Below are 16,683 nucleotides of genomic sequence, written 5' to 3' on the forward strand. Positions count from 1 at the left end.
TTTATCTCCATGGTACTGCTTTCGGCTGTTGATTATGGGAAACTGCTTTGTGGGATTTATTTAGATTCTGTCATCAGTAGACTCCAGCAGGTAGGATGTGGTAGGTCAGGGCCTCAGTTCTGTGGACTACTTTCAGGGATGGATAAGAAGTTGCCTCTCCTTGGCTTTAGAGAAAAGGTCACAAAAAATTATAAGAACAGAACGTATTACTAAATATGGAATACTTACATATTTTGTTTTGAACATTCCACACAATGCTATTTAAGAAAGAGAAGCTTTGGCAACCGAATGTTACTTCATGCTGTGTCCTTGTAGTTGGTGTGTGGTGCTCTTGCTGCAGAGATTGGTCTAGTGTGTGGTTAAGGTATTTTTAATGTCAGTGAATGACTGATTGCAGGGCTGTTCCTGATATACAGTATCTTGTGGTTCAAGTAAATGCCAAATGGCATGAATAGTACTGCTTTAGAATGGCTGAAAATCATGGTTGTTTTTTTAATGACACAAGTAAATGCCATTTTTGATATGACATTTAGGAAGAGGTGTGTTGTTTTAGCAATGTCCGGACTATGTTTGCCTTGGAGCACTGTGATACTACCGTATTATTGTCTTCTGTTTCTCAGGTAGTTTGCAGAGAAGGAAGAGAAGGCGCCTTTACCAACCTTTGACCTTCCTGCAGTACTGAGAGTCAGCCTCAAAGGTGGGTTCTTATTTCCAAATCCTCTAAATGACCTGAGAAATACAACAGACTACAACAATAAACGGATGGACAGATGGAGGGAGTTTGTCCACTTAAATGTGCAAACAAAACTCAACTGACCTGTTGAATTATCTTAAATGGGAACATAGGAGGGAGGAGAAGAGGTGGGAAGTGATGCAGAGAGGGCGGCAGGATATTGATCCATGCAGGCATGTGGCCTCCATCAAATGTCATTGAGAGGATCTGTCTGGCCCAGTCTCCCAGACCTACCTCTCAGGCTCTGGCACACAGCCTTGGGTTCACTTTGATATCCCTGTTACATTATTCCCCTGGTAAAAGACACATTTACCTCAGCTCTGATCATATAACTGGGAGTCAGGTGGCTGAGCGGTGAGGGAGTTGGACTAGTAATCCGAAGGTTGCTAGTTCAATTCCCGGTCATGCCAACTGACGTTGTGTCCTTGGGCAAGGCACTTCACCCTACTTGCCTCGGGGGAATGTCCCTGTACTTACTGTAAGTCGCTCTGAATAAGAGTGTCTACTAAATGTAAATGTAATAACTGACAATTACCATGGACTGCATGCAAAGGATGAGCCTGTACTATCATACAAGTTTTTCTTTACAATGGTTGTAGATCATATCTTGATAGTATCGCTAAAATGGCTTTAATGAAACATTATGATCAGCACCCACACAGTAAATGCCTTGCGTTTTTAGATTGAGTATATTATAATCAAAATTCCATCTTGCTGTGACAGTTAAACATAATTATTATGTCTACTTAACCGATTCTAGTACACAATCCTAACAAGTCAAATCAAATTTATTTGTATAGCACTTTTTACAAGCAATTTTCACAGAGTGCTTCACATACGCCCATAGAACTGCCCTTCAACCAACCTAAACCCGCAAAGAAGACGAGGAAAAACTCCCTGAAAAACTCATTTGAGAAAAAATTTAAGAAACCTTGGGAGGAACTATTCAGTGAGGGATCCCCTCCTCCAGAGACGGTTGGTGAAATAGAGGTGCAGAACACAAGCTAAACATAGTCATACATCAAGAAAAGTGCCAATGGCTGTTGAAACACAGAAATCCAATGTTCAACTCGGGTCAGAGTTGGTGAATGTCAGTTTAAGCAGTGGTAGCCAGCCACAGGGCAGGCACATCCTCCTGTCCACAGAAGTGCTGGGTTGTCATTGATGAGGGCAAGTGTTGTATTAGGACATGGGTATGATCATCCAGACCCAAAAGTCACAGCCCTAATTTACCTATAGATGGCAGCACTCCACTGCTCTGTTGACGGTGGTTAGTAGGTCATTGTGGATGGGAAAAGAACAGGGTTAAAATATCAAATGTGCTTTGATGTTTTTGGTTGTGCATCTTGCCCATCATCTGGCTACAACAGGATGGTTGAGGATGAGCGATACCAATAAAATACAAGGCCAGGAGAAAAGACACAAACATGCAGTTTTGAACATCAAAGTCTGGTTTATTTATAACTGTAGGACTAGAAACTTGAAGTCTTGGTCTTCCTCTCATTGTTTTGAGCCTCTTTATCTTACTTTTATGGTTGTTGTTTTATTTTGTGTATTTTTTTTTTTCTGTAACCCTTTTTGTTACTATTCTAAATTCGTAGTTGTTGGTGTTTTGCAATACTATTTTTGTATAATGACACATGTAGATCACTGCTATCATAGTCTTTAACTGAAATCCTTGCTTTCCCTTCTCCATTATTTTCTCTCTCTCTCTCTCTCTCTCTCTCTCTCTCTCTCTCTCTCTCTCTCTCTCTCTCTCTCTCTCTCTCTCTCTCTCTCTCTCTCTCTCTCTCACCTGCGGCCCACCTTGTGGTTTGGTTGTATGTATGGTTGTATTCTCTCGCACACAAACACACTCTTTCTCTCTGCTCTCTAGGTGGGATGTCTGATGCAGAGACCAGGGAGGGTGATGAGGCCTTTGAGTCAGAAGAGGGCGATGTGGAGCCGTACTTGGAGGAGACGGAGGGCAGCAGGGACATCCTGGACAGGGTCCGAGAGTTGGAGGTGAGGGAATGGAGTAACAAGGCTCAGTCCTCATGGAGAAATGAGGGCTTAGAAAGATACGTTCTGACAGGTACAATATATCTTGAGATTTGACATAGAATCTGAATTATATCAACTAACATTTTCATTTCATGCAATGACTGGTCTGCTAAAGTTGGTTTAAATACAGTATTCTGTATATTTGATAACGATTTAGGACACTGGGAGCAGTCATAATAACAATGAAAATCTACATTGTAACCGCCTTGTTTATCATTTATGGAATAGAGAGATGAAGTTTCGGTAGTCAAACATGAAGTTAAGCTTAAAATGTACTCTCTACTCTCAATTTAGCACTAAGAGTACAGCAGCTAATCTGAGACGTTAGCTTTATTGACCTAAAAGGAAATACTTTTAAAGCTCTAAGTGCCTGTGTTAAATCTCTCAACACGGCACACAGGTCACTGTGGCACTTAAAAGTTTTCACAACACCTTCAGGTCTCCTGTCCTATACCATGTAGCTGGGGGGGAAGTGAAGAGAAGTGCTTTAAACACTTTTAAGCATTGTGGTTCTTCAGCTCTAGCGGACACAGCCATCCCTTGCCATGCCTCGTGCCATGTGATGTAGTGGGTACTCGCAGTTGAGGGTTAATTCCCCTTTGCATAAATCCATAATCCTCACTAGACACATGGAATGGTGCTCTATGCTATGTCTGCATACACTTTGTTAAAAGGATTACCTCTCAAGGTGTATGGTGCTTCCACAGATATAGTCCAACATTAACAAACATGCAGACATACACAGATACAGCCCAACCATTCACAGACACTCCTAGATTTTAGTTAAAGGTGATTATAACATAGTAAATGCCCTTAACCTGTGCATTGTACTACTGTTACTACATATGTAGCATTGGAAGGAAATGTATGTAAAGAAACATTAAATACCAATTTGATAAAGATGAAAGATTCTCTATGTCCAAATCCATCATAAATGTTACGGTATATATAATATTACGTGAATGACTAAGTAGAGAACCTCTTATATTTAGGGAAATGCAGAAAGATCTTGAAGTGTATTGTTGTAGAAAATCACACATCCGTAGAAGGTAGTATGAAAAAGGAGTCGAAGACAAAATATCTTTCAGCAGCTCTAGGCAGCTTGATGGTTTATTTCGGCAAAGCAAATGCGCATTCACAAGACATACAAAAAGACAAAGACCAATGCCCCAAAACTCATCACTCCGATGTCGTTATGCCACTGCATACTTCTATTGTATTTTTAAAGAAATAACATAATTATTCATAAGTATGCAGTGGCATAAAGACATCTCTGACGTTGATAACAAACCAAACCGTTTCAAAATCGGTTGAAAATTGAGCAAGTTATGGTCATTTAAAAAGTACATGTAGCATCAACACAATGTTATGGGTGAGCAGGTCGACTGTAGCAAGATGGCCGCCATGTGTGGAAGTTCTAGACTCCGCCGTAAAACATCTAGTCTTTATATATATATCTATGATTCTAGGCCCCAAAACCTGTCCCATAATCCCATAATCAAATCCCATAATCAATTTCCCACAACAGTATTCAATTGGTCTATCCACCTACAACCTCCACTTCCTCCTTCTGTCTGGATCTTTCCCTTTCAAACTCTCACTCTCTCTTTGATTTCTGGTCTGTCTTTGAACCTCATGGACAAACAGATAAAAAATTCAGTGTTTTTCTCTGTTTGGTAAGGACAAGGATCGATAGTTCAGGGAAATTGTTTGGTCTCCTGTTCTCCTTCCCTCACCGCCCCTAGCTCCGTGATTATTGAGCACTTAGGCCTGACAGCCTGTTAAGGAGGGCTGTTTTGATATGCAGACATTGTCTGAGGTTTAGTGTCCTAAACTCCCTTCTTTTTTATATACCAAATGTTAGTTATCCACACACTCACTTTCGCTCTCTCAGCTGAGGCCTGTTCTTGGACTCTGTCGCTGTAGGCTTCCCTACTCCTCCCTTCTCACCCCCCTCAACATCGTCCCTATCTTCACATCAGAAGTTGAGTTCTATTATTGCCAGAGACATGTTCTTTTTTATGATCATTGTGAATGAGATTGTGGTCAGATTCTCTTTGATGAGTCCTGTGGACCTTCACCTATCAGGAGAGGGAAAGAAACAACCCTTTTCCTTCTTCAGTTTTGATATATATGCTGTCCACTCCATCCTCTAGCTCTGTCTTTTCCTTTCATGAAATCAAGTAGATATTTTGAGAATTTTGTGAAAACAGGGAACAAATTAATTGGGACCTCAAAGGAGATCAATGTGAAAGACAGGACAGACCTTGAATTGTATCTTTTATGAATTTCTTACATTTGATCTCCATTTCTGTTTTCCTCCCTTTTGTCTCTCACTTAATGCTATGTAGGCAGAAAATTCAGCCCTCGCCCTGGCAACTGAAAGTCAGAGAGAGGCCTATGAAAGATGTCTAGACGAGGTGAGTTTGTATAGAAAGACCATATGTTGTGCAACATGTGACACTGTAATTTACTTGTTTGTTTCGTCCTGTTGTACAGTTTGTGAGATTAACTTTTGTACCCTTCTGTCTTTGTGTACACTTATGTGTCATGCTTCTATTTGGAATTCATGTCTATTACAGACCCTTCTGTACAATAAAGCATTTTTGTATTATTTCTTTCAGGTGGCCAACCATGTAGTTCAAGCCCTGCTTAATCAAAAAGTAAGAATGACGAGATGACACAAATACACAAAGGGATTGGCAAATGCCTATTCCCCTTAGTCAAAAATGTGTTTGAACTATATCTGTGTGTGTGTTTCTCTGTTTCTTTCAGGACCTGAGGGAGGAGTGTATAAAGCTGAAAATGCGTGTGTTTGACCTGGAGAGACAGAACAGAACTCTGACAGAACTCTTTGCCCAGAAGCTACATCCTCAGAGCACCTCACTGCAGCAGGTACAGTTTTCCAACATATGAATACAAATACATTTAGTCTCTCCAGTGTAATGACATTTTGTTGTAAGTTTAAACAGTTAGGTTTTAAGTTTGTTCAGACCTTATCAGGCTGCCAATGATAACTCAGAGAAGGTGCTTTAAGCTTGACATAATTCCTACTGTACCTTGTTGAAAAAAAGAAACTGTCAAAAACCCTCAAAAGTTTGAGTGTTTGATCAAAATATTTAATAACCTTGGTCATAATTCTTTGCTATTTGACGTATGTGGCACAAGTACAATTGTACATCAGCAGCATAGTTTCTCTCTGACTTTCTCATCATCATGCTTTGTATGTTGTCTGCTACCAATTTCCTGCATTGTATCAGTTCTTATAGTATTCCACTTGGTCCATGGCAGCGTTTATGTTACAGAGAACGACAGAAGCAATCTCAATACAGTATTTAACCTAAACACATTTGGTCTGTAATTGCCAAGAGGGTAAAATAGCATATTCTATTATTGTCAATGTAAATAGTACCCAAATGTCTGTCTGTATCTTTCTCATTCTCATCTCATTTTCAGAGTTCTGCAGTCACTCGTTTTGTAAGCAAACTCTTTCCTCTGATGCAGACAGTCTCTTTTCCGGAAATCACCTCTCTTTGTGATGGGTATAATATGTATAAAGAAATCTGTCACCATCTCACCAGTGAAGCAATTTAATTACTTTGAACTGAGATAAGAATAAAAAGCTTTGCCTGCTGGAGTAATAACATTTCCCTCTGTAATAAGAGGCAGGTTAGAGGAAATCTGGAGAGGCTGTTCAGAATTATAATCGTAAATATCTCCTAACTCTCTCTTTCTCTCCCTCTCTTTCGTATTCTGTCTCTTCTGCCAGATGCCATTGGTTTCTGTCTCAGAGCACAGCACAGACGAGTCATCCATGGGAAGTGATAAACTCCTGACAGCTCAAAGCCAGGGGGAACTCAAGGTATGGACATGGTCCGAAGTATATAGAAAAATAAAACATACAATCACTCACACACCTCTGGGAAGGTGGAATGATTACCAAACCGAGACCCAGCCGCAATTTAAATGTAATGTAACCATGCTCTGTATGTTTAATAGTCTGTATGTCTAACCCTAACCCTAAATGACTAAATGTAATAGTCTAGTGTCCCTCCTGAAAATCCAACCAGACTACTTTAGTTTTTCTGTCTGATGCCAAGAGACTTGTTGTTTTTCCCCTACGTATGCCTACTTACACTTGGCTGCTCTCAGCGAGTGCTCTGTAATGTTCTCTCTCGAAATGGTCCGGCATAATCACTGCCCCATGGGCCCAACCAGACTGCTGCTGAAAAACCACAGAGAGGGAGAAGACAAGAAAGAGAGATCAAGCTTAAAAGAGAGAGACCCAGTTTCAACCCTAGGGGCGACTGATTAGCTTCTTCTTGTCAGACAGAGATCGAGATGTCAAATTGAATATAGATTTTTGTCTCCTTCCAACACTCACCTCCTGTACTCTCTATACTTTCTCTCTGTTTTGCCCTCCACTACCTCAGTCACACTATGAGCAGGAGTGATTGTGTCTCAGCCCTCCTCTGGGAATGTTTCCTCTGTGTCCCCACAATTTAAGGCCGCCCTGCTATCATCTCATACCCCCAGATTGCATTTCTTCTCCATCCATCATACCGCCTGAGTCCGAGAGGACAATATAGAGGGAGAAAGATTTTCTGTCAACTTCATCAAAAGAACCCCCTCATTCCCAAAACACTCATATTCCTACCCAAATATGCCAGGCGAACCCTGTTACTTGTAATGGCCCCTGCTTTTAGATTCTCTCTGCCCATTCTTTGAGGGGCAGCTCTGGTGCTGATTGTATAATCACACTGCATATAGATGGCCTGTGTACTGCATATAGATGGCTTGTTCCCAGGTAGTGACGGGGAATGTATTAGGAGGATGGTAAATCATTGCTTCAGTAAGGGTACTTACCATCTGTGACAGAGAGGCTCTCAAAGTCACCGCATTCCACTGAATTTTCAAATTGACAAGCAATAATTCTTTGGGTACACTTGGGAGAGATAGAGAGAGATTGAAAAAGGAAAAACAATGCACGGTATATATATTTAGGTAATCAAGTGGCTTCAGGGAGGGCCACCTGTAGGACTCAGGCCTGTTGCCTGGATTCATCCAATTGGCACATAGTGGCTTTAGGGAAGGCCAGTAGTGTTGAGAACAATGACAGTAGTGAGAGGAGAAGGCTGTATGTGAGGAAAACTAAATAAATGGCCCCAGCTCCCTTCCCCATCCTCTGTCTTAATTGGACAATCCCTGGAGGGCTCCACTGGCAGAGACTTACTTTTGGACAGATTGGCTTCTTTCCAGGAAGGAAGGATCGAGAGTAAAGATGTTTTTCCACTGATCACAAAATTAATTGCTTCTTTAATTAAAGAAAGACAACCTTGTGAGGTTGGCTAGCCAAGTGTAACCAAAGTGCACTCCCTTGCCTGTGCAATTTTCTCTCTTTTCACTCTCTCGTTCATGTATTCTTCTCCCTGTTAAGAAGGGTGTGCTCAGCATTCCTCTTTGTTACAGTAACAGTGGTGTCTTGAACAGCTCTCTGCAGTTTATCCATTATTACTATGGCTCACAGATGAGGTGTCCTATTAGTTATTTGAAGTTCTTTTTAGCTACTAAAATAAACAACCAAGTTCAAAAAGGTTAAAATAAATCATTGGTTTCTGACTAATAAGTATTATAATTATATGTTGATGCTTTGATGTTGACATAATTTAGAATAGCAGGATTAAAGCCAGATTCTTTGTTTCTGCAGAGTAATGGGGATCGCACTCATAATGGAACAGCAGGGTCGGCTCAGGCTTCAGCCACCTCCATGGAAGCCTTGTCTCCATTCTTTAAGAAGAAAGCACACATTCTGGAGGTCCTGCGCAAGCTGGAGGAGTCTGACCCCCTGAAGTTCCACCCGTCCTCTTGCCTGTCCTCACACCATGACCTGGGTCAGGCACTGGTCTCCATGGAGATGGGCTCTCTGATGTCCTCGGGGAGCGTTTCCTCCCCTCAGCGGCCCTCGGCACGTTGCCGCCACTCCAGCTCCGACTCAGACATCCACGAGTATGCCAACGGTGAGGGGGAGGAGCTCCGACAGCACCATCAGGGAGGCTGCCAGTCCTGCCGCATGCTCTCACAAAAGAGCAGCCTGGACAGCTTGCTAAAGTGTGCCCAAGGTCATGGTGCTGCTTACTCTGGCAGAGGAGATGGTCTTAGAAGGCAGGCCTGGATTGAGAGCCAGGGGGCCTCTGCACTGAACACAGGCGCTCCCCAAACAGCAGCTTTACAGTCTGTTGACAGCAAAAGCCAGCGTTACGTACCCAACACAGAGCAGCCTGACACCCAAGGCTCTGACCCCTTCCTACCTTCGCTAATCCAAGTCTCAGGACTGAATGGGCAGGAGTCCAAGAAAATACACACCCACCCAAAAATTCATCCATCCAGTAAACTCCCTCTCAGGGGTGAGCATCACTCTTCCCTCAGTGAGGATGTGAAGCACATGGACCTGCAGAGCCAGAATGGAGACCAGTCAGAGGAGTCCTGCTACCTGGAAGAACAGGCATCAGAAGCACACAATTTGCAAAACAGCCTGCACACCTCAGAGACAAATCTGGATATTGCAGCCACGGCTAGCTCCCAACCAGGATATCAGGAGCAGGAAGTGAGTGAGCAGGTCTGTAACAGACTCTACTTCTCCTCCAATGAGACCTCTGTGTCAAAAAAAGTGGCAGTGGAGTCTTACTCCCCAGCCCCAGTGCCAGAGAGGACAAGTTCTGCCCAGGCCCAACCAGGCCCAAAAAGTAAGCTTGCACAAAGCCCCACTTCCCCCTCCTCTACATCAGGCCTTGGTGAAGTCAAGCCCTCTCCGATTTCTTCACCATCCCGCCTGCTCAAGTTCCTCAAGATCCCTACAATAGGAGAGCGGACACAGGCAGGTGGTGTCCTCAGACTGAGCCCCCAACTGACCCGCAGCTCCAAGATCCCCTGCAGGAACAACAATAACTATGAAGTGTACCAATCTCCTGTCCTGGGCCGCAAAGCCACCACAACTGAGAGGGACAAGCACCCATCCTCCTCCCCCCCAAAAGTACAGGCCTACCCTGCAACACATTCCGCCCCCACCTCCCCACCCCAGCCTGAGGACAATGTGTGCCCTCTACCCCCAGTCAAGGAGATAGCTTACAGCAGCCACTCTGCACCCAAACACAGAGGCAACACCAAGGCACCTTTCTCCTCTTCTCAACCACAGAGGGGCTCTCAGAAAGTGCCCCACTATGAGAATGTCTGCCCCTCAGATGGGACATCACAGTACCTCCCTTGCACCCAGAATGAGGGTCCTGTTGAGAAATCTTTTCAGCAGGATGAGAAGCTGCTTAGTCCCCCTTCTCAGCACACAGATTCGTCCCCAGGTTCTGAAGAACCTTTCTCTGACTTGGATCCCTCAGACCAAGACACAGACTCAGAGAGCCCTGTCTGGCACAAGCCTCACCAACACTTCAGCCTACCCGCTTCCTCCTCTGCCACCTCCAGCAAAGCACATAAAGGCAGCAGCTACTCCAGTGAGAGGAACAGGAACCAAGAGCGCTCAGTTCCACAATATAGTCAGCCAAACTGTGACCCACCTAATCTGCCTACGTCTGCAGCCAAGAGAGGTGAACCTTTGCCTGGGTCCTCAACCCCTAAGAGGCCAGGGTTTGGGCAGGGTAAACACCAGAGTGAGTCTAGTCACCATCCATTCAAAGAGCGCCTGGCCGCTCTGGGAAAACTGAAGAGCACAGAAGACCTACCAGAAGTCCCGCCACAGTCCGCAGATAAAAGGGATGCACAATGTAACAGAGGTAGCCCCCCAACCACCAACAATAATAGTCAAAAAAGCAAGACAGCTGAAAGACAGGGTGAGAGAAGTGGAATAGAGAACAGGCATCAAAAATACACTGACTCCCTGGATGGGAAACCCTGCCCCAAAACCAGCCTAGGGAGTCATCCCAGACATCCAGGTCCATTCACTGAAGTAGGGGCCAAGTCCTCAGCCACTCCATCGCTCATTTCTAAAGGTGAACAGGATACTTTCACCCCGAGAATATATGTAGCAAAAGCAGAAGGTCCAAAGATCAAAATGGGAATGTCAGCTACCAACACAGAGCCACCTTCAGCCATGAGGAGCTATGGGAAATGTCCCATCACCCAGAGTCAACACAGTAAAACTGTCCCCAGCCCCCAAAACAGTCCCTCTAAGATCACGTCCAAATCTCCCTCCAAGGCCGGCCAGGCTTCCTCCTATCCAAGAGGGATAAAGCCTACGCACGAAGACCGCACCCATGCCACGAGACATCCACCCAGGCCAGAGGACAAAAGCAAACTCACACCTGGCAAGAAGAAGACCTCCATACATGCAGAGAGCTTCCTCCCTCCTCCTCCTCTACCACCCAGATCCTCTGCCGAAGCCATCGCCAATGAGGATAAAAAGTCATCCTCCTCTGCTCCTGCCACGCAGCAATCTGCCATTGAGCAGAAAGTAATGCGTGGCATTGAGGAGAACATGATGAAGCTGCAGGAACAGGACCGATGCCAGGTGACTGAGACAAAACAGAAGGCTTCTAATGGCATTGCCAGCTGGTTTGGACTAAGAAAGAGCAAGCTCCCTGCCCTCAGCCGCAAGCCAGAGATGTCCAAGCAGAAGACCAATATGTCACCCCCCTCTGCGACTGCCACAGAGGGTAAGGATGGCAAGGGTCCCAGGAAAGTGGTGGAGAGCCTGAACATCTCCAAGCTGATGGAGAAGGCAGAGGACCTGCGAAAGGCCCTGGAAGAGGAACGGGCATATGTAAATGGTGTGGGTGTGGCTATGGAGCGTGCAGGCCGGGGACACTCTTGTGAGGTAGTGATGGACCAGGCCCAGGGCCAGGTGTCCCTCATGTACAGAGGAGTGACTGCCGACAACTTCATGCAGCAGCTCCTCAACAGGTAGGAGATCCTTTATGCTAATAATGAACCATATACTGAAATCAAACTATAATTCCAAGCTAGTTTCCGTATGATTTAGTTGTAACATCTTCCTTCTTAAGTCCCTCGACGTCTTGTTCTGGAAACAGGGTGGATGAGAGAGGAGTGGCCAGCCTTGGAATGGCACACAGACGGCTCTCCTTTGACTTGAAAAGCTCTCGGCCCATCTTCAGTAACCAGAGGAATGGGGTCAGCCACACCAAGAGCCGGGATGAAATAGACAAAGTACTCCCCGTCCTTTTTCCGTAAATTTCCATAAACTTTTTATCTATCACTTGATTCAAAGCAAATATTGCTGAAGTCAATCCTGTACCTCTCTTTTGTACTTCAGAGTTCTGAGATGGTCGGTAAGGATGAGGTCACTTCAGATGAAAGCCTAGCAGAGTCCATTAGTTCTCAGCACTTTACAGGTAAGGGCTGAGAGTTGACTTACAATATGAATGTCTGCTCATTTAGCTTAACTACAGCCCTGTAAAAATAGAACGTTTATTTTATTTTTTTGCTGTAACTTTGCTCTAATCTACTCCTTGCTCATTGTTTAGGTTCAGGAGCCTCAATGCGTACCCTTGACAGTGGCATCGGCACATTTCCCATGCCTGACTACGCAAGCAGTGCTACAGGGAAGAGCATCCCCAAGGGCAAGCTGCAAGGAGAACAAGGGTTTTCCGGCTCTCAAGGGAAACATGGGGCCCCAATGAAGGTTCCACGTAAGGCCCGGACTCTGGAGAGGGAGCTCTCCTCTTTGGACGAAGTCACTCCCTCTGTTCTATATGGCTCAGGAATGGAAGACAAGGCTCCCAATATGCCCTTGTCAAGCACCATTCATGAGGGTATGAATATTATTTGACCTCAATAATATTATTATTCTGTCTGTCAGTCACAGACACTAGCTGAATGAATAATCAGTGGATAAGAAAGAAACTCCTCTAAAACCTTTAGATAACAGGATTTTTTCCATTGCCGTGCAGACATTGATGCATACAGTGCTCATCTGCAAAATCCACCCTCAAAGAACTGGACCTTTCCAAACCTGAAATGCCCTACAGGAACCACAGACGTGTTTTTGGATGTTCAGGGGGAGCCAGGCTGCCATGGAACACCTTCTAGAAGGGTAAGTCTAAGACAGTTGAGATCTTGGGCCCAAATCTATCTTTTCTCTTTGTGTGAATCTAAAAGGATTGAAAATGCATGAAAATAAATGAAAGATAAAAATATCTGGTGACAATGCTGGAAAGGAAGGTCTCTGAGGCCTTTGTTGACAAATCTTCATTAGTGTCTGTGAGGAAAGCCCTGGGCCTTATTACTTTTTTTTTTGAGAAGGGTCCCATTTAAAGACAATCATGATCACTTTAACTGTCATTATTATCATTGGGTATTGCTGTTCAATTAAGTCAAATATTGGTATAAATATTAAGTAATTAGACCAATGTAAGCATGCATCTAAAGCGGTAGGATCCTGCTTTTGAAAGACTTTCCAGAAATGTATGAGCTTTATGTTGTCAGAAACTCCTGAAGATAGCATTGTAATTTCTTTGAATTATTGCATGAGTGTATGGCAGCTCAATTAGGTGCAGTGTGTTTTGGAGTTACTTTGGATGATGTGCATCTTGATTTCAACTTTGGAGTCTACCACCTGAACTTGCTTGACACGTTTCAATACTCTACTACATTTACTAAGTAATTAACAAAAAATGTATCTAATGTATAACCATAAAGTATATTCCCACATTACTATTATATGCAGCAGATGCCTCAATTAAACGATTGAAATTCAAAAGGTACATTGTTTCACAAATTACTAAAATATAGGACTAACACTACTATAGACCTAAATAAAGGACTAACTATATAGAATATTTCTGTGCTGAATGTTTCCCTCCTCTTTCCCTCTACTCTACTTCATCCACCTGATCATGTTCCTACCTCCTGCCTCTTCCAAGAGTTTGAAGCCGTGTACCCCCCAGACCCCACTGACCGCTGACCCCGGAAGTCTCCCCCTGCCGCCCCAGACAGGGCTCAGCCGGCGGGGTAAAGGCCGGACTCCCAGTGCCCCGGAGGTGGGCAAGGATGGAGGGCTGGAGTTACTTAAAGAGAGGCCTGAAGACATCCTCTCCCCTAGCAGACCCCAGGCCCTGGAGACACCAGAGTCCCTAAGTGACTCCCTCTACGACAGCCTCTCTTCCTGTGGCAGTCAAGGCTGAGGAGGACAATGAATAGAGAGAGGAGTAGGCAGGACAATGAAGAGGGTGCCCTAAAACCCTGAAAGTGCAACTCTATCCATTCATAATGGTAGCCCAGTCCCATAAGTAAATATAGAGTTTTAGTGTTCCTCTTTCCAAAAAACACACCCACACAGTGAAAAGCCCCTTTCTCTCGTAAAACTCTGTGCTTTACGCTCAGACACCCTCAGGTTAAGAATCACATGCAAAGCAATTGAGGAGCTAAACTGACATGTGAACAATCCACACAAACATATTCCATAGCAAAAATCAGATGATGAGACAATTCCCTCCAGGATTAATGTACAAACACACACACAATATATAGTCTCTAATCCAGACCAGATCTAATGAAGACATATAGAACAAGGCACATGAAAAATATTACATTGTTCAAGGCTGCCGCTTTCTCATTTCATTGTCTGAAGTATCTGAAGAACAGGTTGTAAGATGCAGCTGTTAACGGTTTTTAACAGGTGATGCTTATCAAGGGTTTTTCTTATCTATATGAATATGGAGGCAACAGATAACTGAGATGTCATTAACTTAAAGTAAACAACCAAATTTAACTGCCCACCAAATGTGTTGCTATGTGAGAATTGATCACCAAAATGTTTCTATGCCTCCATGTCTTGTTAAAGGGATTACGCTTTATTTAACTTTGAATATGTTGTTTCTAAATTGAGAAAACCAGTGTGTTTATATGTGTACACATAAGTGTGACTAAGACCTTATGCATTGACTCCACAAGCTTTGCCCAAGTCGATGAACTCTTGACAGGAGAAAATATGTCCTCACCATTCCTGAGTCTTCGAAATTCCCATAAATAACCAACACATTTTATATTTGGAACACACCATACCTGTAAAATCATGACATGTGTTATGTAACATGAAATTGTACCTGTCTGTTAGATTATTGTTGGGTTTATCAGGAATAATGCTTTATGGCAGCATTATGAAGCCATTCTGTGACTGCCACAAGCAATGCATTTCTTGAGTAACACAAAACCTTTTTTAACAAGAAATTGTGGAAGTTTTCTACAAATGTTATATTGTTTTGTAATCATCCCCCAAAACCTATTTAAAGTAACACATTGACTTTCTATTACAATAACAGAATTCTGTAAACAAAGTCCCTCTTGTTGTCAGTGTAACTCCCCTTTGGATAAAGGAATTGATATCCTGAAACACTGGACATCTATAAGTTGCTTACTTCTGCAATCTGGGCAAATGTAAACCTTTCGTAAGCACAAAAACAGGCACACATTCATTCGATTTTTTGGATGTACAATTAAGTGGAACCAATATCCCTTCTAGAGCTATGGGAATGTTACAAAAAGACCAAATAGAAGAATGGATGCCACATCTTTATAAAGCACAAGTTATTAAGTATTTAGAGCGAGACGGTTACATTTGAGTACCACGTGTCATTTGAGTGTCTCGTATGCATCTGCCGTCTGAATCTTTTTATCCAGATTGACATGATGAGGGCACCTAGAGTGGGAGGAATCATGATTAGAAACCAGAACACTGGTAAGCAATACATGTTTTGTACAGCTGTTTCATATTTATTCTGATGGGCAGAATTGAGATGATTTCAGAATATAAGACGTAGGGTGTATTGATTTATATAGGGCACATGAGAAATGTATTGTCAAAGCAACTAGAAAATGATATACTAAGGATGTGGACTTCTCTTAATCATGGACTTCATGAGGTAACTAGTAACAAGTAGTTACTATATTCATCACAGCTCCCCTCAAACTCCTACAGAGGTCTGACATCCTTGTGCTTCCAACTCAAGCTTTTGTACCGTGTGTTCTTTAAACCAACATGGATTTTATTTTTGCCATAATTCACTTCCCACCATGTCTATCCCACCCAGATCTGTCAGAAGAACTACTGTGGGACTAAACCATGATAATACACATTTGACTGTTACTCTAAATACACTCTTATTATGACAACAATTTTGAATTTAAGAAATGTTTGAAAATGTCGGCAGCCATTGAAGCTCACCCAATATGTGGTCACATTTGGAAAGTTCAGTTCCTATGTCAGGAGAGCAATACAATAACATCTTTAAAACTATAAACAAAACGAGACATACTTTTCCCCTGATGTTTGTGTAGCACCTAGTAGCCAGATACTCTATTCTCAAAACATTGGAGGCTCTGTTTTGACCATGTATCAAATCATGGTCCTCTGGGATTAACGGAGTGATGTACAAATCAAGAAGTAATGATTATTGGGTAACCCCATAGGCTGTATGACCCCCTCAAACTTCAGCTGTGTTCTAAAACAATGAAGGGGTATAAAAGGAATTGGGTGGTTTTGCCTTGAAGCGATGTCTGTATCTGTTTGCTTTATGGTTGCAACATATGTCAGAGGGGTTTATCTCTTATTTATTTACTTATTTATTTTGGGGGCTAATCCTACGCAGATTCTTTCTGGTTGTTGATGTTGTTATTGTTGTCGGTTTTTACTATAAAACTGCTATTTTTGTACTCCTATTATATTTTATTCTTCGTTTTTCCTCATAATGACTTGAGGTATTGTCATTTTTTCATTCCGTTTTTTTTAAATTGTATTTTAAGGTGCTATGTACGCAGCATTTCCACAAGAATTCAAACGAAGCCATAAACCATAATGTATTTTCACAAGGCAGTAAAATAACAATGGCGATTATGTTCATTAATGGATACAAACATGCAAAAATGTAACAATTAAAGTACCTTCT

The 16,683-nt window shown here is 42.9% G+C and overlaps 1 protein-coding gene across 1 annotated transcript; it reads left to right on the forward strand.

Moving 5' to 3' along the window:
* Positions 1-625: 625 nt before the first annotated feature.
* LOC136950484 (nck-associated protein 5-like) lies at positions 626-16,683 on the forward strand. The gene is made up of 12 exons (XM_067244852.1): positions 626-697; positions 2,610-2,737; positions 5,128-5,196; positions 5,401-5,439; positions 5,552-5,671; positions 6,546-6,638; positions 8,484-11,683; positions 11,785-11,947; positions 12,054-12,132; positions 12,265-12,552; positions 12,691-12,833; positions 13,663-16,683. Exons 2-12 carry the CDS (start codon positions 2,615-2,617, stop codon positions 13,921-13,923), a joined length of 4,578 nt encoding a protein of 1,525 aa, XP_067100953.1. The 5' UTR covers positions 626-697; positions 2,610-2,614; the 3' UTR covers positions 13,924-16,683.

This window comes from Osmerus mordax, chromosome 1, assembly GCF_038355195.1.
Source record: "Osmerus mordax isolate fOsmMor3 chromosome 1, fOsmMor3.pri, whole genome shotgun sequence".
Taxonomy (NCBI): Eukaryota; Metazoa; Chordata; class Actinopteri; order Osmeriformes; family Osmeridae; genus Osmerus; species Osmerus mordax.